Source organism: Trichoderma gamsii (assembly GCF_001481775.2).
Source record: "Trichoderma gamsii strain T6085 chromosome Unknown Scaffold_19.2, whole genome shotgun sequence".
Taxonomy (NCBI): Eukaryota; Fungi; Ascomycota; class Sordariomycetes; order Hypocreales; family Hypocreaceae; genus Trichoderma; species Trichoderma gamsii.
Genome location: NW_020171356.1, coordinates 500,810 through 524,356, shown reverse-complemented (window position 1 = coordinate 524,356; position 23,547 = coordinate 500,810). Strand labels below are relative to the sequence as shown.

General features: G+C 50.1%; 4 protein-coding genes across 4 annotated transcripts; 1 reads left to right on the top strand and 3 right to left on the bottom strand.

The window, feature by feature from the left end:
• Positions 1 to 4,687: 4,687 nt before the first annotated feature.
• On the top strand, positions 4,688 to 5,545 carry TGAM01_v205949 (hypothetical protein; the record flags this gene model as incomplete). Its single annotated transcript, XM_018802959.1, has 1 exon — positions 4,688 to 5,545. One exon carries the CDS (start codon positions 4,688 to 4,690, stop codon positions 5,543 to 5,545), a length of 858 nt encoding a protein of 285 aa, XP_018663725.1.
• A 1,305-nt stretch (positions 5,546 to 6,850) lies between these two features.
• TGAM01_v205948 (hypothetical protein) lies at positions 6,851 to 8,104 on the bottom strand (the record flags this gene model as incomplete). The annotated part of the gene is made up of 1 exon (XM_018802960.1): positions 6,851 to 8,104. The coding sequence occupies one exon, from the start codon at positions 8,102 to 8,104 to the stop codon at positions 6,851 to 6,853; it is 1,254 nt and encodes a 417-aa protein (XP_018663726.1).
• A 4,174-nt stretch (positions 8,105 to 12,278) lies between these two features.
• On the bottom strand, positions 12,279 to 15,584 carry TGAM01_v205947 (hypothetical protein; the record flags this gene model as incomplete). The annotated part of the gene is made up of 2 exons (XM_018802961.1): positions 12,279 to 13,088; positions 13,146 to 15,584. 2 exons carry the CDS (start codon positions 15,582 to 15,584, stop codon positions 12,279 to 12,281), a joined length of 3,249 nt encoding a protein of 1,082 aa, XP_018663727.1.
• Positions 15,585 to 22,366: 6,782 nt separating this feature from the next.
• On the bottom strand, positions 22,367 to 22,978 carry TGAM01_v205946 (hypothetical protein; the record flags this gene model as incomplete). The annotated part of the gene is made up of 2 exons (XM_018802962.1): positions 22,367 to 22,397; positions 22,506 to 22,978. 2 exons carry the CDS (start codon positions 22,976 to 22,978, stop codon positions 22,367 to 22,369), a joined length of 504 nt encoding a protein of 167 aa, XP_018663728.1.
• Between the last annotated feature and the right edge of the window lie 569 nt (positions 22,979 to 23,547).

Sequence of the window (23,547 nt, the reverse complement as noted above, 5' to 3'; positions counted from 1 at the left end):
TATACTTTATCCAATGCTTCTGTGCCGCCTTATCCTTCTTGGCAAGGTATGATTCGAATAGTGGACGAAGCGGAGTAAGTTTGTAGGATTATCACCCACATAAGGGGGAACACGATGCTTGCCAGTACTTCATGAGTGGCCTGCGCTAGGATTACAGTCACACGCCCCCGTTGCTTTGTCGCTCGTGGCAAAGCATTTAAATTATAAGGCTAATTTGAACCTAAAGCTATAATCCCGAATTAGGGGCAGTGCATAATCTAGTCGAGGAAAGTGCTCTATCTAGTAAACGGCATGAAATGCTCCCTCAGAAAATAAGAATGAATTGACTTTGAGCACCTTTTAATGAGATTATGCCAAACATCCTTCTCATGATTAATATATCTTATATCTAATATATGTCATCTGTTGAGTGACTCATATAAATTAACAAAGCGTAAAATGAAACAGCCCACTGGTACTCATCAAAATGGACTCCGCCACAATGCTAGTATCGAAATCGGAAACTCTCCGAAGCGGCCAGTGGAAGCCTACAAAGTGACCATGTCTCGAAGCTTAAGAGGTATAGGGGGTGTAGTGAAGATCTACAGCGTCTTACTTGTACATGCAATCTGATATGGTTTGCTTCTGGAGAGGGGGCATGAAGTTCTTAAGCCAGGGAGATGGCGGGTGCGTAGCTACAATACAATACAATAAGTAGTTACAGCCATAAACGTGGACAAATGTCGACGAGCCAGTGGGCTTGGGCGAGTCATGGTAAATACCGGGCAGGAGGGAGCGGTGTTTACGATAATCCCCGAGCGGCTGATGGGGGCGCAAATCAGTAACAAAACTACATCATAGATCGAAAATATTGGCTAGCAAGCAGGGGTTTATATAGTACTATGAAAGAATTCATTCTGCGAATACTTGTGAGTTACATGATGCATGAACTGTGGTTTTGATATCGCGAGATATCAAGTACAACTTGGCGTAGTACTCATTCATGGCGAGGCAGCGTAAGTGCTTAAAGTTTTTTGAGACATCTGACAATAGCTCTTTATCATGGACAGAAGCTTTTGGGGCTATATTAATTTATTTCATCTCATTACTTATTCACTAATCAATTCCTATAGATGAGAAATGCTCATTGAAAAGACACTTCTCAATACCTATTTATGCTCATGTAACTAACTGTGGTTTCAATATGGTGGCTCCGCAACCAGCAAAAGCCCAATCACACTTCCAGAGAAAGGAATAATCATTATGTCACATATTTTTTGGAGCAGCAAGCGACTGAAGCAAGACTTTCCATTGTCGTCTATCTTACTGGCGATCTCTCGTCTGGTGAAAATTTGGTGATTTACACAGGGCTTTCGGGCTTGGCACGGCCCCGCCTCGTATCCGGGTACCGGGCCCGGATTCGTACGCCTTCTATGGCAGTCGTTGGGATTACTATACTGTGGATATTCTCATATTAATAGCCCGGGGAAATATGATTTGGAACGCATTGCGTGTGTTGGATTTGCAAAGATTTCATTTATCCAGTGGACGCGATGCGTCATGTGGGGTTTCTCAAATAGCTGAGCTCTCAGCTGGTGACGACGCGTCCACAACATCACAGCTGGCCGCCACAATCAGCGACTGCTTCGTCATGAGCATTGTAAAACACAAGTAGTCTCATTGTCACAGGTACTCTCTCTGTAGGGGTCGGAGATTCTTTCTTGGCATGCAGATAGCTTACGCGACAGTGACAAAAATGCGACTTGCTGATGTAGGTAGTATATGTAAACATTATCAGACAACTAGTCAGCAAGTTCTTCCCAAGAAGCAATATGTATATATGATCTGTGATGGAGAGAATAGTGACGAATCATTTATCATGACGAGAGAATTGATTATACACGGGATATAAACCAGGATTTGTGACGAAACGTCGGCCTTGCTGCGCCCAATATAGATAGGCAGCTGAACGCGTGTCTTGCTGATTGATGCGATGAATGCCGCTGATATGAGTTTAAAATGGGGAGGTAGAGCTGGTATAGGACCATGATTGATGGATTCCATTCTTTTTGTGTAGGTGAATTGTAAAGCAACAGCCACTAGACCTTACGTATCTCATGAAAGTCTTTTGTCTATTACGTTCATGGAAATGGCCAGGCAAGATGAAGAAGCGAGCTGCAGGAAAACTTACGCCATAACCTCAGAACATAATGATCCGCTAGGAAAGCAAGTTGAAGTTTGATCTAGCTATTCTTCTATTGCTAGCGTAGGCTGCGTATCTAAACGCAATGATTCATTATACACCCTTGGTGTCTTGCGCATGAAGGTTTCCAGTTTGGTGAAACTTCACTTTACATCTCGCTATCATGCGTAAAATAACATACGCCAAGCTGGATCCGATTGTTATCGTCGAATGCCCATCTTTCGGTACTTGATTCTCGGCCTATAGCCTCATTCTAACATCATGACCAGATCAAGACCAGTAATATTTTCAACAATGATCTACACCAGAATTTCAACCATCTAAACTATAGATCATGTAAACTACCGTTTGTACGAGTTTTTCATTAAACTGCGTGTTAATTTCGAGCAAAGGGCAAATACAAGAGAATAAAAATCTAAAACGATGCCCGATTTAGCCCTGAAGCAGCTGAGCTACCATGCTGCTTCAATTTGTATTATTCTAGACAAATCTAAAGAATGCCAATCTTTGGAGTCTGTATCTGTATTTCTCTACTGCCTTTACAGTGAGTAACTTTGCGAGATACACCAAGTATGAAGAGATGATGATGTCTAATACGCTGTGCTATTGACACTCCCCTTCGGTTGCAGGTGAAATCGTAATCTAGAGGATTTTGGATTTATTTGTGGCTTTTTTTAATTTCCGATTGATGAAGCAGAACACCACTGGTCCAAGTTTTACTGGTGACGGGGGCGTGGTTAAACGCAGCGCGCCACAGGAAATTCAGCACCCCCTGAGAAACGGCCGACTCATTGGGTTATCTCCGATATCCTCGAAGACGAGGTCAATGTACATTGCATATTCATCAATAGGGCGTATTTATTAATGGAGTGTACTTATCAACGGAGCGTATTGGCCAATGGAGTGTTCGGTCTCGTTCGTCATGTTAGACGCCGGGTGGACTTCCCTACCCAGTTTCAAAGGCAGGGCTTCGCCTATGAAAGGTATCCGGCCCAGACATCTTCGGTTATGCGGCATATTTATGATATCCATGAAGTGCTTGGCACTTGGCGACGACGGAACATGTACCCGATGCTCGTCGGAATAGGCGAGAAGGCTGGCTTTGTTCACCTGCTAAGACCCGGAGAGGGACTGACCAAAGCAGGGCCGAGCTTTGACTTTTCCTTTGACAGGGCCGCCTGCATCACCTGGAACAGCGCGCACTCCAGAACTCATGCTGAGAGACGTGTTATTGAGGAGGCTAGGTAGATTGAGCATCCCAAGAGCGAAAGATAGAGCCAAAGAAAAAGAGAAGAGCAAGGAATCTTGAACTAGTGGATGCACCAACTTTAAGGCAAAGATAGAGTCTGCCTTTTGAAACTGTGGTTCCATTTCTTCCCGTCGGGTCCGCCACTCACATTTACGTTGCTTATGTATAATTGGAAAGCATTAGGAGCCGAGCTGACAGGCTGAAAGAGTGCGAGTCCAGTTGACCCATCCGATGAAGGTGGCAGAGCTGAGATTGTAAGGGCATCGCCAGATGCATGGGTTCTTAACACACGCCCGGAATAGGTGTGGGAACTCTCGTCCATTGGACTTTTTATTAGGGAGGACTTTGTTAAGATCACACATGATCGTTTCTAGCAATAGCCATTGCACTGGGGTGGAGGGTATGTAGACTTGGTGCCGTGGCTGTTGTTCTTAGTGACTTCTTGTGCGATGGTGCCACTTTTAGCTCAACATGGTTGGCAAAAAAAAGAGAAACAAGAGTATATATTGAATATTGTATAAAGAAGTTTTTTTCAGTTACAGTTGGGCATCTGAAGTAAATGATACTTCTCAAACGTGAGTCACTTGCTATCGCTGCGTGAATCTTAATGCCAGACGCCGGAAGACAGCCCCGCAATTCCGGAGCATAAGGACGGACTATGCCCGGCTTGCCGAAGTTTAGTGTCGGTCTTGCCATTTACATCGAGCCTGCTTCCAGATGGGGAAGTATCCCAAGACAGCTAATATAGTACTTCCTGGAAACAGACCAGGAGACTTCATGACCTGTCGCCCGTGAGGTTTCTAAGGGGTGGATGATTCTGTGCACCAGTGCATCAAGATCTTCCCCAACTACCACAACCTTGAAATCTATATGCTATCATTTAACAGGTCCAGTCCGCGTACTCGGGTTTCTCCCTCAGGCAGGAGGCCCCTTATCAATAACGGCGCGGACCCGTATGATCGTAGGATCCAATTCCGAGGGGGGCCGATCTTAGTCCATGGCCGGGATACCGTCCTGGTAGCGTCGGGCTGATTCTGGGGCCGGTCTCGAAACTGGGACAACTATACTCCCGGAAAAACCCTCCGAGATCTAGTGACTGGGGCTGCCAATTATACCAATTGGCTTTCCATCAATAATACTTCGCTACGAGTGTAGCGTTCATTGTCTCCTCCGATGCGACATATAAATCTGCGAACCTGTCACAAACGCTGGTGGTGCTATCTCAAAGTCGTGCTTTAGCCATTTGCTCCGCCGCCATGTCGTCCGCTCCCAACTTGACCGCCACCGAGCACTTCAACAAGACTGCAGACAAATACGAGGCCACCACTGGCGGAGGCACCCGCGAACTCGGCGAGCATGCCATTTCCCTCATCGCGGGCCTGAAGCCCCTGACGTCCGAGTCCAAGGTCCTCGACAACGCATGCGGCACCGGCATCGTAACCGACATCATCCTTCAGTCCGGCATCCAGCCCGAGATCTACGCCGTCGACGGCGCGGAGAACATGGTCAGCATCGCCAGGGACCGGTTCTCCTCCCACCCCAACGTCCACGTGGCCGTCATGACCGGCGAGGAACTCTCCTTCCCCGACGACACCTTCACCCACTCCATCACGAACCTCGGGCTCATGTTCTTCACCGACGCCGACAAGGGCGCCCGAGAGATCGCACGCACACTTCACCCGGATGGAGTGGCCGTCGTCACCGGCTGGGCGATGATGGGACACATCAAGATCATTCAGGAGGTCCAGGCGCAGATCCGCCCCGACGATACGCCGTTCAAGCCGCCCGTCCCCGACATCTGGTTCGACCCCGAGCATACCAAGGCCGTGCTGTCGGGTGCTGGGCTCGACGTGCAGGCCAGCACTGCGCTTGACGTGCACCTGGGCGGCGAGACGGCCGACGGGCTCGCTGATCTTCTGACCCAGTCGTTCGGCTCGAAGGCATTTGAGTCTTGGAGCGAGGAGGAAAAGGACAAGGCCACTGGGGTGATGAAGAAGATTGTGCGGGAGCGGGCCGTTCCGTTCACCAGACCCTCTGGCTCTGGCATCGGTATCAAGCTGACGGGGACTATCTTTGTTGCGCGTAGGGGATCTGGGCATGTACTAGCTATATGAGTTCCTTACTGAATAGAGGCTCTCCTCGAGACCGTCACAATTCGATATGACAGTTCGTATGACGTATTATAAGCTTGGTCGGCGTGTATGTTGATACGTGGTGCTCAGATACTCAATTAGGCTTCAGAAGATATGATCCCTGATGAATCCAAGTTTCACGGGAAAGCTTTGTGACGGGGTAACTTTTTCTGGATATCCTCAGGTATTCGCGGAATCTCAAGACGCAAAGCGATGGGCTCGCAAGACTCACCACGAGCGGGGCCGACATAGCGAAGGAGCTTTACAATTGCGACACGCTAGCACCCGCCCTACGGATTGTTCTTGAAACTATTTAAGAACATAACAACTGCCGGAAACTCTTGGACTACTCATCATCGGGCTCTCCAGGAAATCTTCACGAGGTATAAAATCCAGCGGTTCACCGACGCCGAGACAAGCGTCCGATCGCGCTAATGCTTTCTCTACATGTAATCAAAATCTATCACGACACGTGGTCGCGTGCGCTGACGGTCTCTTTTGATCTTGTATCGGATCATAGAACCAGTTTCGCATAAAATGTTGAGTGGGTTTCGTTTGCAAGTCGATAACTCAAGGTCAGTAGTTAGCCAGGTACTTCATCGAACGTGCATATACCCTGACAGATCTGCGTGTCTCTCTCCGCAATAGATACCAACTAGGAGTGATCATCATGTAATTAGTCTACTGTATGGATACAGATACAAAATGTACTCTACTTTCCGCGAGCTAGGACGAGGAGCGGACATAGGCGAGATTGGATTGTCTCCCATCCCCTTGCTCCCTATTTCTCACCGGAAGCTGCTCATCTCTCTTCTCAACTCGTTATTGTTACAGGTGAGAAGCCATACGTTCAAGCCACGCCATACCGCATGATACTTTCTCTCTGGTCCGGGGAACGCGGCAGCGATGCCCAGTCCCCTCGATGCCCAGTCCTCCCACGGCCAACCCTCTCTCGGCATCCAGTTCCGTGCCCAGGACGTGGTCTCGATCCCGTCTCATCATTGACAACTTGACAGAGTCCGCAGATCAAACAGCTCATACGTCTCAGCGACACGGTCCGAGATGCCCTCCTCCGCCCCTATCCCCAGGGCGTGCCGGAGTCCGGAGCGAGCCAGTCAACTGTTGAGTTGCTACTGCTAGGATTCTGTGAGCTGTGAGGTATTGGCCGTGCTTGGCCCCCAAATTGCGTGCCGCGACTATCGACTTTTGTGCAGTTTATTGAGGCACACTCAAGAGGTGTTTTCAATTCTTTATTTGATTCTTGTCTTGGTATCGTTATTTCTTTGTCTATTGTACATAGTATGTATTACAATGGTTTTGTCTCATCTCGCCTACAGGAGCCACTTGCCGGGGCATGACTCGGCTCAGGACCGACAATGCCTTCCGGAGCGACCTCTTCACATACACCGGCCGCATGAAGCCGTCGCCCGGAGCGATGCCCTCGCCGCCGTCCAGCACGCTCCAGAGCAGATCGATCTGCTGGATGGACAGCAGGCCCGGCCCTCCCCACTCGGGCCGCCCGGTGAGGCCGAGGATCTGCTCGATTCTCTCCAGGAAGTTGAGGGAGGCGTTGGAAAAGCGGATTCCCCGCGCGCAGAGATCCTGTGGCGACGCCTCGCCGATCTGGAGTCCCAGGATGGACCTTAAGGGTGTGGCGGCGATGTTCTCGAGCCAGAGGATCATGTGCTTGAGGGAAACCTCGTAGAGGGATATGAGCTGGGTGAAGACAGCCGTGATGGTCAAGGCAAGAGGAGCCAGCAACGGCTGCAGAGAGGCGGATGGGAAGGGGGAGGCAAGGTTGGGGTTTGAGCCTTGGCCGTGGCCATTGTGTCCACCTCCGTAGGGATGTGGCGACGAAAACTGGCGGTCCAGCCCTGGCAGGTTCACGATATCGAGTTTATGCGCACCGTCGAGTGGCACATGGCACTGTCGGTTGTTGAGGAGCCGCGACAGCACCTGGAAGACCTCCTGTGTTGACCTCATTGTGAACTCTCCGAGCGTAAAGTTGTCGATGAATAGCGGGCCCTCGCGGAAGAGGATGCTGTTCAGGGTCATGACGGACCGATGTGATTCGATGGCGGCCATGCGGATGTGTAAGTCGTTGTTGAGCTTGGACAGCTTGGATAGGGCGTCGGACAGATCGATACTGCCCATGGGGGCACCCAGCTCCGGGATCACCAGGCTTGCCGGGTCTGAGCATGTGACAGTGAGGTCGAACCGACTTGACTTCGTCTTTAACACGTCGTTCTCGTCCATGTTCCAGTCGTAGTCGGCAAAGGCAGAGTTATACTTGAAGCAACTCGAGACGATCCACGGCACTGGCGCAGGGAGTGACGAAGTCTGCAGTTTAGCTGTCCCAGCAGCGGGCCACGATGACTCAAGGGCAAAGGCAACGTTTGTGGTGGTTCCAACAACCGGCGGCGCCGCTGTAGAGGCTGTGGTTGTTGGTATGGTTGGTGGTATAATTGTTGGTATAGTTGCTGGAATAGTTGCTGGAATAGTTGCTGGAATAGTTGTTGGAATAGTTGTTGTTGAAAACATCATGCTCTCAATTCCAAGTTGATCGTTCATCTTCAAAAAGATGCCCGAGTCTGGTAACACGCTCGAAGGGCTTGGGTCGCTCTGCTGGTTCTTTGTGGTCGTCTGTTTTTTCTGCGAGCGAACTGGCTTCGCTCAGGGCTCTTCAGTCGACTCCTTGCCTACGCGCTGGCCAGGAGCCGAGTCTGACTTCCTCGGTCTCCCGACCTTCTTCTGCCCGCCAACATTGCATTCCTCGCCGAGCATAGTGCACCGTGCACATTTTGGGTCGTTTTGCCTGATGCGTAGACATCTTGTCTTGTGCCGCTGGCAGACATCGCAGGACAGCCGCCGTTGCGACGGATGGATCGTGGAGGTGCCCATGGTTGCACAGGGTTACACAAACCCCGATCGGAGTCTTAGGGGAGGGGGGGGATCGAATGAAGAAAGGATGGACCGATAAGCGCACATGATATTCGGACAGCACGGCAAGTAGAGCGACCAACTGGGCGCCGAGGAGGAGAGTAGACTTGGCTGAGGCTCACATCAATCAGTCCGAGTGCGAGAATGAGCGCGTCACTGGTCCGTAAACTGATGAGGCACTGCTCAACCTTCCCAATCCCTTTGGGAAACCCTCCGCGGAGGGTTTCCAGAACGAATGGCTTGCGCCGTGCCAAAACTCTAATAGCTGACTCATGTGTCTCATTCCGAGACAAGACGCGACGGATGGGGCTAGACGGTAATAGAACATGGTGGGAACAGCGGATACCGGGAGCTATCAACCATAGCGACTAGGAAAGGAAATAGGTAACTAACTAAGGTACCTAGGCAGCCAACTAACAAGGTAAGTGACCAGATACAGGCAGGTATGTAAATACGGAGACGCTGGTTGGTCAACTAGTTAAGGAGACTCGCCCGTGTGTCCAGAACTTGTTGACTCGTAAACCGCCCGCGGAAGGTTTCTCTCAAGGAGCCTCCTTGCGGCTCCATAATCTAAATGCAAAGCTTGGGTGTCCCACGATTGCAGGCAGTGTCCTTCACATGATGACATGATAAGAGGCTCAACCGAACCGAACTGGTGCGTGCCGGGCATAATCACATGTATCCATACAGGGTCAACCAAGACTCCGTCCAGGAAACGGCTTCCGTCTGGCGTCAGGTTATTGGAATTGCGGCCTGACACGTTTGAAGTAAGTTTTGTTTGCATATGTTGTAGAACCTAGAGTTAAGTCCTAGGAGCATAGGGCTATTCATCAGCCATTCCCACCCTCAACCTCAAGCGCAACTCCAAGCCCCTATGGCTCTTAACTTGCACATCATCAGACGAAAATCCCCTTCAACACCACTCAAAACCTTAAGTACTACCTTCAGGAGACTCCGATTACTATCACCGGAGCCGAAGTGGAGCAACAGTTTGGTGCGAAACTCGCCGCTCTGGTATACAATGCCGAGCCAGATTACGACGAACTGCCCCAGATGACCTGCCGCAACTGAAAGTCCTCGACAGAACCGGCAAGACTCTCATCCACCTCTGGACGCAGGGCAATGATCTCTCCAATATTACAAGCTTGAAAGAACGATCCCCTCGAGTGCACATGGATTCAAAAAGACAAGATAAAGATTCCAGACATGACTCCCAACTACCTTGCGATGCAGATATGGAAAGACTTCCACAAGTACACCAAGAAGTACCTTATAATTATCAACTCAAGAATGTACTATGGCGCACATTTCTACCCTATCGATGGCTGCATCGTTTCTAAAACACTTTTAATGAGAATACAGCAGACTTTGACCCCCTCAGCTGCTTCTACTGCTTCCAAGAGATGATAGGGAGAATAAAAGTATAGAGAGCAAATTAGAGGTAATCTTGCATAGATAGAAGTATGAAACGTGCGACCTAGAGCTAGAAGAGATAGTTGTGTTCTTTCATAAGGGCATAATTCTCTACGACGCTACAAACCACCACCATGAGGTTATATAACCATTGTCTTAGGTACAGGTGATTTTATCATCAGAGTAGTTATTTTCAAGGCCTTTTGAAGGCATATACCCCCGACCCTTAGTTACTAATCGTTTGTAACGTACTGAGACGTTCAATCATTGCTTTATTGCTATAAGGGAATTACAATGTGCGACTAGCAAACTTCCCTATGTCTTGTATGTTTTCTCGCCTCTCCTCGCCGTGATGAGCCCCCCAAAACGTTGCCCAGTTACCCATTTCAGCTGCCAGCGGCGTCTAACATCGGATTTTATGTCTAAGAGCGTGTAACAGCTGGTCACCAAGGGCATTCTCAAGAACGGCTTCTTCCAACACCCACAGCACCCCAGGGCAGCTCGAGTGTACCAACATCTATATTTGCTGTTAACCTCAATTTCTTAAAAGAGGCATAGCTTTACATATCTCCTTGACCAGGACTACCTTGATTTCCGAGTGGAACAGCAAATATCATTGATAGAGCGCACGGTCTTTGTAGATAAAGAGCCTAGAACTGAAAACGAATGGTAGCAACTGAGGGGTCTTCTCTAGCCAAAAACGTGGCAGGCCTGGTTTCACTAATAGGTAAACCTTCAACTGAGAACTCAAAGTCTCAGCGGAGAAGGATTTCTTATTCTAGCATTGATTATATAGCACCTTTACCAATGCTGTGTCACGATCTTAACTCCCTCGTTTACCCGTATCTACGCCTTCTATCGTGATCCCACTCCATTACATGCTTATGAAAGGACCTCAGTACAACTAAGATGTCCGACTCTCTCTTCTCATACACCGCAGCCCTGTTGAAATAAATGTGACGGGTGCCACGCAAAATAACTAAAGAGGATAGATACACCGAATACACCAGTCGCCCTGAGCCCAAAATAACAGACGCATGGTAGGACGACCTCAGTACACAAAATAACTAGTAGTCATGAGACCCTTATGGAGTGGAAAGTGGAAGAAGAGATAGGAGAAAAGCTTCAACTCGATTATTTTTTTTATTTCCCACGGTCGAGCATCCGTTGATATTTGATGCTGCCTTTCCTGAAGCGTGCTGTCCTTCGAGAGAGGCTGTCTTTACCCCTGCCATTCGAGCCATTCGAGATATTCAGAGGGTAAGATTGTACATGCCTTGAATAGCAATAGCAAAGAGAATGTGGTAAACTTTACTACCTGCCGCTATATATCTGTGATTTCCCAAGTAGTGATCAGGCCTTTGATTGTTATTGCAATGACTAATGCTGATATTATATAAATATAGTGGAAGTACTGGAAAAACCACTTCATCTCAAGACCGCCAAAGCAAGTCAGACAGCAATTGTATCTCACTGAGAACACACATCTTTTTCATTTCAGAATCCACAGTCAGCCGTCACTATTGCCATCAAGTCGCACAAAGTTCTCCATTCTTACCATGAAACCTGCTCGTCGGATCTCCTCTAACAGGCACTGATCTCGCATACACGAAGCATACTGGGATAACGATACGGGCCTCTCCTCCCAATACAGCTAAAAAAAAAAAAAATTTAAAAAAAAATTGTAGTGATTTACGGACGTAAAGTGCAATGTCTCTGACGCCCGACAAGTTGACGGCAAAGAGACTGTCAATCTGCCAAAAGGATAACGATTTTACCAGCAATCAGTGTCAACGGCATATAAGTAATAACATTCGTCACCACCAAGATCAACTCACATCACACATCACAAATTCTAAAGTCAAACAAGTCAAGCCAAGTAGACAAGATATAGCGCTCATTCACGCATCATTACTAAAACACACTAAAAGCTAATAAGTATCATCTAAAAATATCCCATAAACAAAATCCACTCTCTCCAAAAAGGCCCATAGTCAAAATCCATCCAAGCCCAGGGTATGTCTGTCAAGTATGTATATAGTAATATCATTTCCCATCATTTCGTCTCGTAGATATGTTCCTCGTTTTTGTTTTCATCCTTTCCTTATACAAAACGCCTTCATCCGTCGCCATAAAGTTAAGTAAAACCCCTCTTGTGAAGATGTGGGTAAGAATCTTTCAGAATATTTTTTTTGTCAAGAATATGAGTAAATAAGAGAGAGATTGTTCTCCTGAGTACCATGGCCCCCATCTATAAGTATCCAAACGCGTTGAGAAATTGATGATATGCTTTGCCGTTTGAGGTTGGCTGGAAATGATAGAATATGTAAATAAAGTCGAATTAAAATGTTAAAACAAAATGTTATACTTGTTGCGCTTGCGCTTGTGACTGCACCTCCTCTCGAACATAGGCGGATCGCTGAAGCAAGGCATTGATATTTAGGTCCATAGGTGGTCGTTGGATTTCCATGCTTCGACTGGGCATCCTTCTGCCACCAGGTGTTCGTGGGTGAGCCACGTTGACACGGCCGCTTCGGTCAAGGATTCTAGGAGGCGATTCATCGCCGTCTGATCCAGAGCCCTCATGGTCGTCAAGCCCATACTCAGCTAGTCGAGTGAAGTAATCGGCGAGGCCATCAACGGTACTGGGTGTGCCGACAATGGCGTCATACTGAGGAGGCGGTGTCATGATCTGAGGGATATCGGCATGGTCGTAGACGACGGTGCTTGCGGGAGGCGGTGCGGTATCGTCTTCAAAGGCGGGTGGGTTGAAGCTGGGTGCTCGTAATAAATGGATAGGCCGGCCAGGTCTCTCTGCTGATGACCAAGCTGCTGGGCTTTGCCGACCAGTTGCCGCTGGAGCCCCTGATTGTAAGTGAACGGCCTGAGGCGGAGCGGGCATGCTGTCGGCCAGTCTCTCGGGTTCCGGAAGAGTTCCCGTCGAAGAGCTAGGAGAAGTCTCCATGGCAATTGTTGCCGAGTCGGGGCAGCCGCAAGCTGATTGGTAGGGGGAAGGTCGGTTCATCTCGCCAGAATAGGCGGGGAGATAAGTGTTGGCCTTGGTGGCCCGGCAGTTGAGGATGGTGAGAGGAGAGTCGATGCTGATTTCGAAATGACGGCGCTTAGTTCCCGAAGGGTCTTCGGTATCCAAGCGGCTGATTCGCATAACAACCTGTTTTTAGTCAGTGTCAAGTTCTACAGCAAGACGTTCAATGTTGAGTTAACTTACCTTGATCCAGTGGAAGACATTGACATTCTTCCAGCTGCAGTCAGGATGTAGTCGAAGAGCCTTGTTCTTGGCCATCATCTCACACGTGGGAATCTGCACGCTCGCCTCAATCTCAGTGGAACCCCACATGTTCTCAAGGCCCAGATCCAAGTCGCCGAGGAGATTGTCCACGGGCGCAGGTAGTGGCTCTGGGGCTTGATGCCTCCTGGCGGCATCGTGAGCTCGTCTTCTTGAAGCGGTGTCCCGAGCGACTCGGCGCTGCTCTTCATTCAGTTCACCACCGCGAACAGTGACGACCTCGGAGTCGGCCCAAGAGGGGTCGAGCTCTTTTCCTGCCGTCTTCTCGAGAAGCAAAATCTTTCGGCCCGGATCTTTCCTCGTCACACGCTTATCGCTGGTCCAGTACTCGACAGACTCGGTGATGTAGACCTTGAGTTTGTGGACTTGAACCTTGGCCAAAGGCGTGAGCTTGAAGGCGATGGGGATCTTGGCTCCAATAGGGAAGCTCTTGCCGGAGACCATGATGTCGTAGTGGAGCTGGTCCTCCCATTGGCGGCTGATAGAGATGGGCTCAGACATCTCCAGTGACATCTGATCCGGTAACCGGATGATTGGGACTTCCTTGACACCGTGGAGGTTGGGCTTGAAAGCACCAGCACGATCAACGGTGGCGTGGAGCTCCCACTTGACCGAAGCATATTGCAGCTTAGTTGTCTCGAGCTGGTGATGGTCGATGGGAAGCTCAAAAGAATAGTCGTAGACGCCAGGGTAGAAGACCTTGAATCCCTTGGCCTGCGTAGGAGTGACCACTCCGCTGTCGCCCTTTCCAAAACTCCGGGACTGGACATTTTGCAGGGATAGACGCTTCAGTTCCTTGGCGGTCAGGTTGTTTCGCATTGATGCAGATGGAGAGATGCTGGGTGAGCTGTTCAAGCCGGTGCTGCTCGAGTTTGCAGAGCCACCCTTGAGCTTGTAAGTGCACTGGTTGCCATACTCGTTCTCCCATCCGTCGTTGAGGGCATTGAAAAAGGTTAGGACTTGTGTTCGCAGGCTTTCTTCCTCGTACAAGTCTTGTTTTAACGGGGGGATTCCCTCGGGCCATTCTGTGCGCGCGCGACCAACCAGCTTCAGCTGGACGGCCTTGATCTTGACGTTTTTGCTAATGGTCAGCTGCATCCGCCCTCTGAGGAGAGCTGTGCCGGCGCGAGACTCCCGGCGCTCATGGCCGTTGTGGTCGAAGCCCGAGAGGAAGAGGTTGGGCTCGGCGAGGATAATGGAGCAAGCAACTCCGCTGCCTGTGGCGACGGGCTTGGTCACCTCGGTAACGATGGCGTTGACGCTTGATTTTGAGCTTCGGATGGAGGAGAAGCTGTTGTGATGGCCTAGCTGATAGGTGCTCATGGGCACCACGCCTCTGGCGGTAGCCATGCTGTTTGGGGGGTATCGACGGTGCTGAGACGAGTTTCGAGGACGGTGTGCACGTTGGCCGGCGTGGCGGCTGGAGTGGCGGGTGCGGCTATGGCTGGTGCCGCGATGTCTATGCCTCGATCTGGAGGACCTCGAAGCCGCTCTGTGCCGTGCTTTGTCTCGTGGCTGTTCACGGCGGTCTCGACGATCTCGATTGTGAGCAGAGTCGCGATCTTTGGAGGGCGGCGGGGCCTGTTTCGAGTCCCGATTCTTGCGGGACGACGACGAGGCTGGCTCGTGAGAATGGTGTGAGTGGTGGCTGCGAGAGTGATCTGCGCGGCTGCTATGGCGAGATGACCTGGATTCAGGGCGATACTCGGTCGTCGGGAGAGTCTGGACGCCAACGGGGAATGCGTTGTGCTCTGGGATGTCGACGGAAGATAAAGAGTTGCTGGCCAGCGACTGGAACAATCGTGTCAATGCCAGACGTACAGGCAACTCGGGCGGCCGGCTGGGGTGGGCCAAGGCCGAGAATCTCGAGGAGGAGCGCGGAGTTCCTGGGGCGGGACTGCCGCTATTGCTGCTGATACGGGTCCTGGAAGAGCCAGGCGAAGTTCGTGTTCTGGCGCGAAGCTCTCGCGGCACGTAGCCGGCGGGATAGCTGACAACGTGGATGGAGTGCGGCCGCGTCCTCCTTGGCCCAATGAGGGGCACTGGAAGCTGCTGGTCAACGGGGTCAGCCGGATTGTCAGCGGCTGCGGCAGCGGTAGCGGCGGAGGCGTCGGCGACAGGGGCGTCGAGTCGGTACAGGATATTGCCGCTGCTGGTGCGGACCCAGTCGTCTCTGCGGCGGCGGCGTCGATGGCGGGAGTCGGACTCGCGCGAGGCTGGCATGTTGTCATCAGTATTTTGGTTCTGGTTCTGGCTTTGGTTTTGGTCTTGGCTTTGGTCTTGGTCTTCAGCGTTGCTACGGCACTGCTCCCGGCGATGGGTTCGCGATGGTGGCGGCTGCACTGCAGCTCCCGCCGGCATGTTTGCTCTGCGGATGACGGTGATGCTGATCTGGGGGAGGGGGGGAGGGGCTTGCTCAAGCCGAGAGCTGGTGGGAAGCGGAAAGGTGGGAATATCTCGTCTGCAAGCTCGACAGCGGCATCAAGGGCAGCGAACAGGGCCATTCAGACCGCCCATTATCGTCCAGCCGGGTGGAGAGCCAAAGCAAGCCGGGCGACAAAGGCCACCAGGCAAGCAGGCAATGATATGCGGTGGTGCAAAGAGATGAGGGGAAAGCACTGAGACTATGCTATGCAGGGCTGACAAAAAAAAGAGGAGAGAAGGGATAAGTAGTTCACAGAATAAGAGCTTAATGCAGGCAGCGGGGGGGTATGAAGAGAAAGGGAGAAGGTGAATAAAAAAGGGAAGCTCGAGATGTGCTGGCAGCAAACAAGAGGGCAGAGTTGCGTTGACGGCGATGCCAGCAGGACTAGAGTGCTTTTGTGTCTGGATCTGAGCCCTCGAGGCACAACCACCCGGGCGAATGAAGAAGCTGCTGGCCTCACAAGTTATGGAGAGGGGGGCGTTGAAGCTGCAGATGAGGAGACAGGTGAACAAATGAGCGAGGAGGGAAGAGGATCAAAAATTTTCATTCTATTATAATTGGGCATCGAGAGACGAGGCGAGCTCGCCTCCTCGTGATTATGCGAAGCGGCGATAAGATAGTCTGATGTCGACCCAAGAACAATGCAGACGGGGGCAGTTTGCGGCCGGAGCGTGGCAGAGGCCCATGAGTGGCGCTGCCGCAGAGCCAAGCTTCATCAACAAGCAAGACCAGTTCAATGAGGCCCTGCGCGAGCATCCACAAGTGCAGGCTGGCCACGTCGCTGGGAGGGTGACGTTGACGGTTGGGCCGCTGGAGCCCATGGAGCCCATGGAGGCCCCGCCGCGCCGTTGCGTGTCCGCCCAACGGGCTGTAGCTACAGGCGCATGCTGTGCAAAAGCAGGTTTGGAGGAGAGGCTTGAGAGCGTGTGTGGCCAAGATGATAGGTGATGAGAGCAGGGGGGAGAGACACGCGGTGGAGATGTTGATGGGCTTGCAGAGCGCTTGCAGCAAGAGAAGAGCGAGGCAAGGGAATAAGAAGCAGATGGTGCCAGCATATTAGATGGGAATAACAGCAGAACTCAGGAGACAATGCCTAGGTAGGGCAGCCATTGGAAGCTGCACCGACGCCATATCATCATCTCTTGATACGACGTAGCAGCAGAAGAGCCAATGGAATGAGAAGCAGCAGAAGAGCCAATGGAATGAGAAGCAGCAGACGGGAGAGACAGATAGACAGACACACGAAAAAAACAAGACTCACTCACCACAAGTTGGGGCCGGATGAGATGCAACTCAGATCGGCAAACGCGATTGGTGACCCTGCTGCAGGCGAGACAAAGCAGACCTTTTATCTGCTGATCGCTGCCGAGTTGTCGTTTTGCCTGTGCGTGAGGCGGAGATGCAATGCGAAGCGATACCGCAGTGGCTACTCTCGAGCTATGGAGCAAAAAAAAGACGTTGCGTGACCAGGGAGTTTTAGGCGAGATGCAGCTCAGAAAACGGGATGCTGGGGGCGAAAGCGCGCGCTGAGAATAAGAACTTGGAAAGGGTATATGCGAATGAATGCGAAAGAGACTGCGTTTATGCGAAGCAAACAATCAATGGAGAGCGGCGTTTCGAATTCTGTGTCTGCGCTTGTTCGTGTCGTCGCGAAACTCGAGAAGAGAGATGGAGCGGATATCGACGAAGCAGGGGAGAATGAAATAGATGAGGAGAGAGAGAGAGAGGAGTTGCCGTGAGATGAGTTGAGAAAGAGAAAAAAAAGTACAACCGCGTTTCCCAGCTGAACCGAAATGGCAACCCCAGAAAAGCCTCCCCCAAGCCCTTATAAACAATTGACAGAATAGTCTCGTGGCCCGGCAAAAGGTTAAACGGCAGAAACAAACAGACACAAAGCCAAAAACATGTCAAAGCCGGTGGCAGCGGCAAAAAAAGAGTAGAAGTTGTCCAGCCCAGCGCTGGGTCCTGCTTTAATCAGCGCTTGAGGTCTCCCCCCCGATGGCCGGGCGAACTACGTAATGCCGGAATCACCCCCCTAGCTGGCGACGCTTGATTTGCATTTTGTTTTTTATTTTTTTATTTTTTTTATCCCGCGTTAATTTCCTCGCTGGCCTAGTTGGGCCTGGATGTAGATTAGCCTCTGCTTCTCCATCTTCTCCCCCCTCCCCCCTCGGCAGTGTCTGTCCGGGGCTGATGGCGGGCCAGGCTCGGGCTTGAGGCGTTGACGGCCATGCTAACGAGGCGGTAGTGCCCCTTGGAGCAAGGCGTGTGGCAGCTCTTAGTACCGTTGGGGCAGTAACTTGGCATAAGGCTGGTGATGTCAGAGCCCAAGGCTTGGGGCTAAGGGGAGTCGAGCCCTTACTAACGTAGGTACATTTATGCGCAGCAGCTTGCGGCGGTGCGGGCATGTTTCTGGCATTTCCACGGTTAGTAGAGAGAGGGAGGTGCCCGTTACGGACAGAATGGCCCTTTGCGGCAACACGCTCTACAGCATCTGGAATAGACGGGACAACAAAGAGAGCAGACGCAGGGTATCTCGGCGGATGCCCACTCATGGGTCGCGTTCTGCACTGCCCGGAGAATCTCAAATCAACAAGCACAGAAGCAGCATCTCTAGCCTCAACTTGCTGCCTTGGCACCGTCTAATGCCCTGTCCTGCAATCTATTTCAAACCTGCTAGTAATACGCACGCACTTTCCAGACTGCTGCCTCACGCGCCCAAAACACTTAAAGAACCCAAGACGAAAGAAAGGGAAAAAAGATTAAAAAAGAAAAGAACAGAAGCCAAGATGATCGACGTCACTGCCAGGCCAACCCCCTGGTCGTTTTCTCTTCAGGAGGGGGGCCGGCACACCAAGGATGCCTTGCGTGTCCAATCAGCTTGGCCAGCGGGCATTTCCGTGGAAGTCTACTATTTGCGTTCTACAGTAATTTGGAAATCTCATGTAGCCATGTATACACACACTATCTGCCATGGCAGCCTTTACTCGCAATTAGCTGTCAATTTATTCAGAGCGACATCCCGTTTTAGCCGTCCTCTGCCTTGTGACCGCCACAGCCAGGACCGTCTTGCGCCTCATCCGCCCTATCATGTCGATCTCAACACAAGATGTAGAAAACGACGTCTCATATTCAACGTGTCCTGCTTTCTGCCAGGATACTTAGAATACAAAGCACAACTCCAAGGAAGTACCCGAACTGACGGATCATCCCGGGGCACCTCTCCCCGTTGCCTCCTACAGTGTCTATAGACTCCATACCGTACTCGTACAGCAACACCAACCAAATCACGCACCGCAGCCACTTTTCGCAGCACATAGCATCAAGACACAGCCTCAGCCGCTGCTGAAAAGCTGAACAAGCCCATGGATTTCTCGCATGGCCCTGCATTCCTCCAACAACCCAAGGCGCTACCATCAGGCCACCATGGCGCACCCGGTTCAGGAACATGCGTAAAATAGCTCCAGCTCCCTGACCCAGCTGTCCGTCTCCATTCCAGCTCAAACCATGTCTTGCATCCAATGCGAAGCTTGCCCACGGTCAGCTCATCCTCTCTCCTCGGAGCTTTCATGGAGCTTTCATGGGATTGTCGAAATCCCAGATCGCGGATTCGGCAATCGGGCTGGCCCCATTAAAAAGGGGGCTCCATATTCCCGAGACATGCTTCCAATGCCGAGCCACTTTCTACTCAGCTTTCTTTGGGTGAGCTCTTCCCCTCGCCTTTCCTTTTTTGTATTTTTCCGTTTTTTTTTAAATTATAATTGTTTCCATTTTATTTAATTGATATTATCTCAGCGCTTTTTCTTCGACGGCTCGCTGCCGCTTGTCTTTCTTAGCGAACCCAGGCGTGGATTCGCTCCGGCACACCCGGGTTGTTCACACCCTCCGGAATTGCCGGATCCTTTTTGGAATAGACCAAAATCAAATTTCATAAACCGCATCTCTTTTGCCCATTCACCATGATGCTATTACTTACTAACAACATAGCAATGCGTAGCGTATGATACCTGTTGCTCCATCTCTACACTGCCGACATGTACCCTTGCTCCGTTCTAGAACAGAGTCTGCATGCACCCTTTGGAGGCTCAGAATGGGCTCAGAAGATTTAAGATCTCACCATGTGACGGGGCTTGCGTCCAAAGGCCCTCGGTCCAAACTTTCCCAGACAACCGGTTCCGTGACTCAGCCACCAGGGCCGCGCACCAAATCATCTTTGGTGCTGAGTGATATTCTTAGTTTTCCTGTTTTGCCGTCCAAGATGAGAGGTTTCGCCGTGGTTCCTCGCGCTGTTCGACTCAACCGTCAATTACATTTATGATACTTCTCCCCACAAAATAGGTGAGAGATATCATAGATTTGGCAACTCTAATAGCTCAACTTATACAACAAGTCGCCACCTCCAATCGCCAAATCGCAATCAACCAACTCTGGCGTATCAGCTCTAAGGCGTAATATCCGTAAATTCCTAAGCTCAACTCAGCTCTCCAACCTAGGCGTATCATCTGCCTCTAGGCGTATCAGCTCTGCCACCGATGAATGATCTCACCGACTGTGAGCTAATCTGCTGCAACTGTCAGAATCAACAATTACAGATTATCCTCTTCGCTGAGCTGAGCTGAAACGATTCTCTTACGCGTCCAGCACTGGTCATCTGAGGCTCTTCCCCTCCTCAAGCCAACCTCTTCCCGCAATCACTCGTCACGCTATCCGCTGTAAATGTTTACAAACGTCTGAGTCTGCACCTGCACGAGTGCGTCATCTGCCTCTGCAGACAACGCCCGCATCCGCTTTGTCCCTACATATCCGGATAGTAATATTAGAAAGAAAAAAACTCTCCACGCAGCAAAGAAGAAAAAAAGCTCCCGCTCTCCCTCGCCCGGCCCCCTTTGCCAATTAGTCAAGTAAAAACACCAGAAACGAAGTCCCCCATTTCCTTCTCTTTACCATATCCCGGCATCGAGAATTTTTCACCTTGCATGCTTCCTAGGTGCCCGGTTACACCGGTTCGTTACCAAGTGTCTGTCTACCCCCACACCCACTCCAGCCACCGGATCCCCCGGCCGACGCCGTGCCGACGCTGGCTTCTTTTGAAATCTAGCCGATCGACATGACAAAGGCTGTGCCCTGTCTACGAATGGGGTTCAAGGGTCCTAAGGGTCCTAGGAACATGGGACGAGTGGTGGTATGATTGGGGCCGAAGGATCCACTTGCCTGCCGAGGGGACCTTGGTGTGAAGTGGCAGCGTGACATGTTCACCTTCGGAACTTTGCGTCTCTTGTTTCTTGATGCTATTGAAGATTGTTGTCTGTGTATGTGACTGTAAAGTCTTTCGGGAACTTGTATGGCCTGTCAATATGGCCTGTATCACTTGTCTGTATGGCCATCTCATCAAATGTAATACGTCATTAAAAGAGGGCTACTACGGTGAAAGTAGATACTCTGTTGTGAATGTTGGACCTTTTTTGTCCTCGGATCGCCAGGATCTGTGCTCTTTTCTAATCTTACTAGTGTATTTTCGAGGAAAGAAAACCGTAGAGGTCAAGTTCGATTACTTTGGTGATGGAACATTGTCACTGAACACCTTGTTCTTACAACTCCTTCAAATACAATTACCGCTAATAACATAAACAGTATTAAATCAACATGCAACTGCAACTGTATATGAGTTTATACGACTATCGCTCACAAGGTTGAATCATTCACCGTGACATTCACGATACAGCTTGACTCATTTCCGGCCTATCTTAACCTACATCATATCCTTAACTTACTTTTGACTCAGCCGAGGTTAATAAATGAAGCAGAATAGCAGTCACTTAATATTCTACCCAAAAAATGTGATTTTCATGTCATAGTTCATGGTATACTAACGAGAAGTCAAGTCCTGGGTGAGTACACAAGTTCATAGGTTCAACTTCATCACACACTACTTACTCACACAGATGCATAAGTTCTCATGAAAAGAGCAGAATCAATTCTTTTCAAGATGTATAAGATTCAGCCTGTATCAAGGAAGTCATTCTATAGCCGATCAACCCAACACGATTCATTGTAGCGTCACCTACGTTGACCCTCCATTTATACCATCTTTCTCATGCTAGTCATTAATCAAGCCATCACCGCTCAAGTCATTGAACGGTACGTTTATATCTTTAATCATCTTAGATGCGACAAACAAGTAAAATGATGAATCAGCAGACCACCTATCTAACCACTCAAATCTCAAAGCAAGGTCTCCGAGTGAGTTCTTCACACTCATAACACGGGATCTCTTCACCACTCATTAACCATCTTGCAAATCAATCCATCACACACTCTTCCAGCTTTCTCAATAATGCACCAATAAATCACACAGATACACGGGTTCTTATAAAAAGAGCAAAACAAATACCAATTTAGATGTATGGGACTCAGTCTCTAGAAAGGAGTCCATTGCGTAACCGAATAAAGGACAGCTCGCTATGGCACCAGGCCTCGTTGGCCCTTCATCTAGAGGTACCATTTGTTTATCATATTCCTGAGTTAAGTACTCGCTATCGCTACCTGAATAACCAAAATATCTTCAGCTCATACAAGCGTAAACAATTCCGTCAAATAGCAACAAACATCTAGATTGATAGGCCAAACACACCATCTAACCAACTAAATTTCTAAACCCAACTCTCAGTCCCATTTCCGCCCACAAAATACCAGCCAGTCCATCCCACATCAATCATCATCATACACTCTCCCCAGCCTCCCTCCTCAACCTAAACGCCTCCAGCAACTTCCTCCTCATCATCCCCCCCGTCAACTTAATCCCCCTCCCATCTTCCATCCTCTCCCCCCTAACTTCCCCTTCCGCCGCCCAAACCCACCCCTGATGCTCATTATCATCCAGCACAACCTCCCCATCCTCAACCTCAACCTCAAACCCAACCCCGCAAATAATCTTCGTCCCGCTCCTATTCGTAAACACAGACCACTTCTCTCCCATCTCTCTCTCGCCTTCCGTAACAAGCCTCTTCATCCGCCTCGCCACCAGCCCAGCCTCCTCCCTCACTTCCCTCGCGCATCCATGCAAAACGGACGCATCCTCCGCGTCCACCGCCCCGCCAGGTGCCTCCCACAGATTCGGCATGCTGTCGTGCGCGGCGCGCTGCACGAGCAGGACGCGGTTCTGCGCGTCAAAGACAAAGGCTGATGTGCCGATGCCGTCAAAGTGCTTGCCGTGGATCCTGAGCCAGTCGGCTGCTGGGACCGTCCATTCGACGAGTGACTCGTCAAAGGCAAAGTTGGCCATGGATACGCCATTGGAGTTTGCTTCTGTCGTGGTGTTTTCTTGAGACATTGTTTGAGACTCGATTTTATAGCGGAGAGAAAAAATGACGCTTATGCTTATGCTTAAACGTCTCGTTGTCCAATACCGGAGGAAGAAATATCGTGTTTCGTATTGTAAGTCGTAAAAGCAATGATTGTAAAGGTGGTTTCTTTATGTACGTATGTAAACAGCCTGTCGACATGTGGTCCGCGCACCAGAATCAGCCTCGCGTACCTTAGTCATTCTTGAGGCTCTTAACACGCATTAGTCACTGAAACTCGAAACCGCCAGCCAGGCAGCATTAAAGATTTCGTGTGTCACCAATTGAGTCATATTTAAATGCAAGGAATTTTTTTTCCCTCCGCATAACCGCGTGACTCGGTTTTTTCACGTTTACGAGAATGCACAAGTAAGCCAAATTTCTTGGCCGCAGCCGAAGGACTTCTTCGCAGCTCGCTCGCAGCATATAGGGAGCAAATACACACACGGGTTGAAAGTTCAAGCTCTCACAAACACAGAAACAAGCATCAAAATAAAACAAACAGGTCTTAAAATTCACAAGTTCCCTATTATTATGTTAAAGTTATAAAATACAAAGT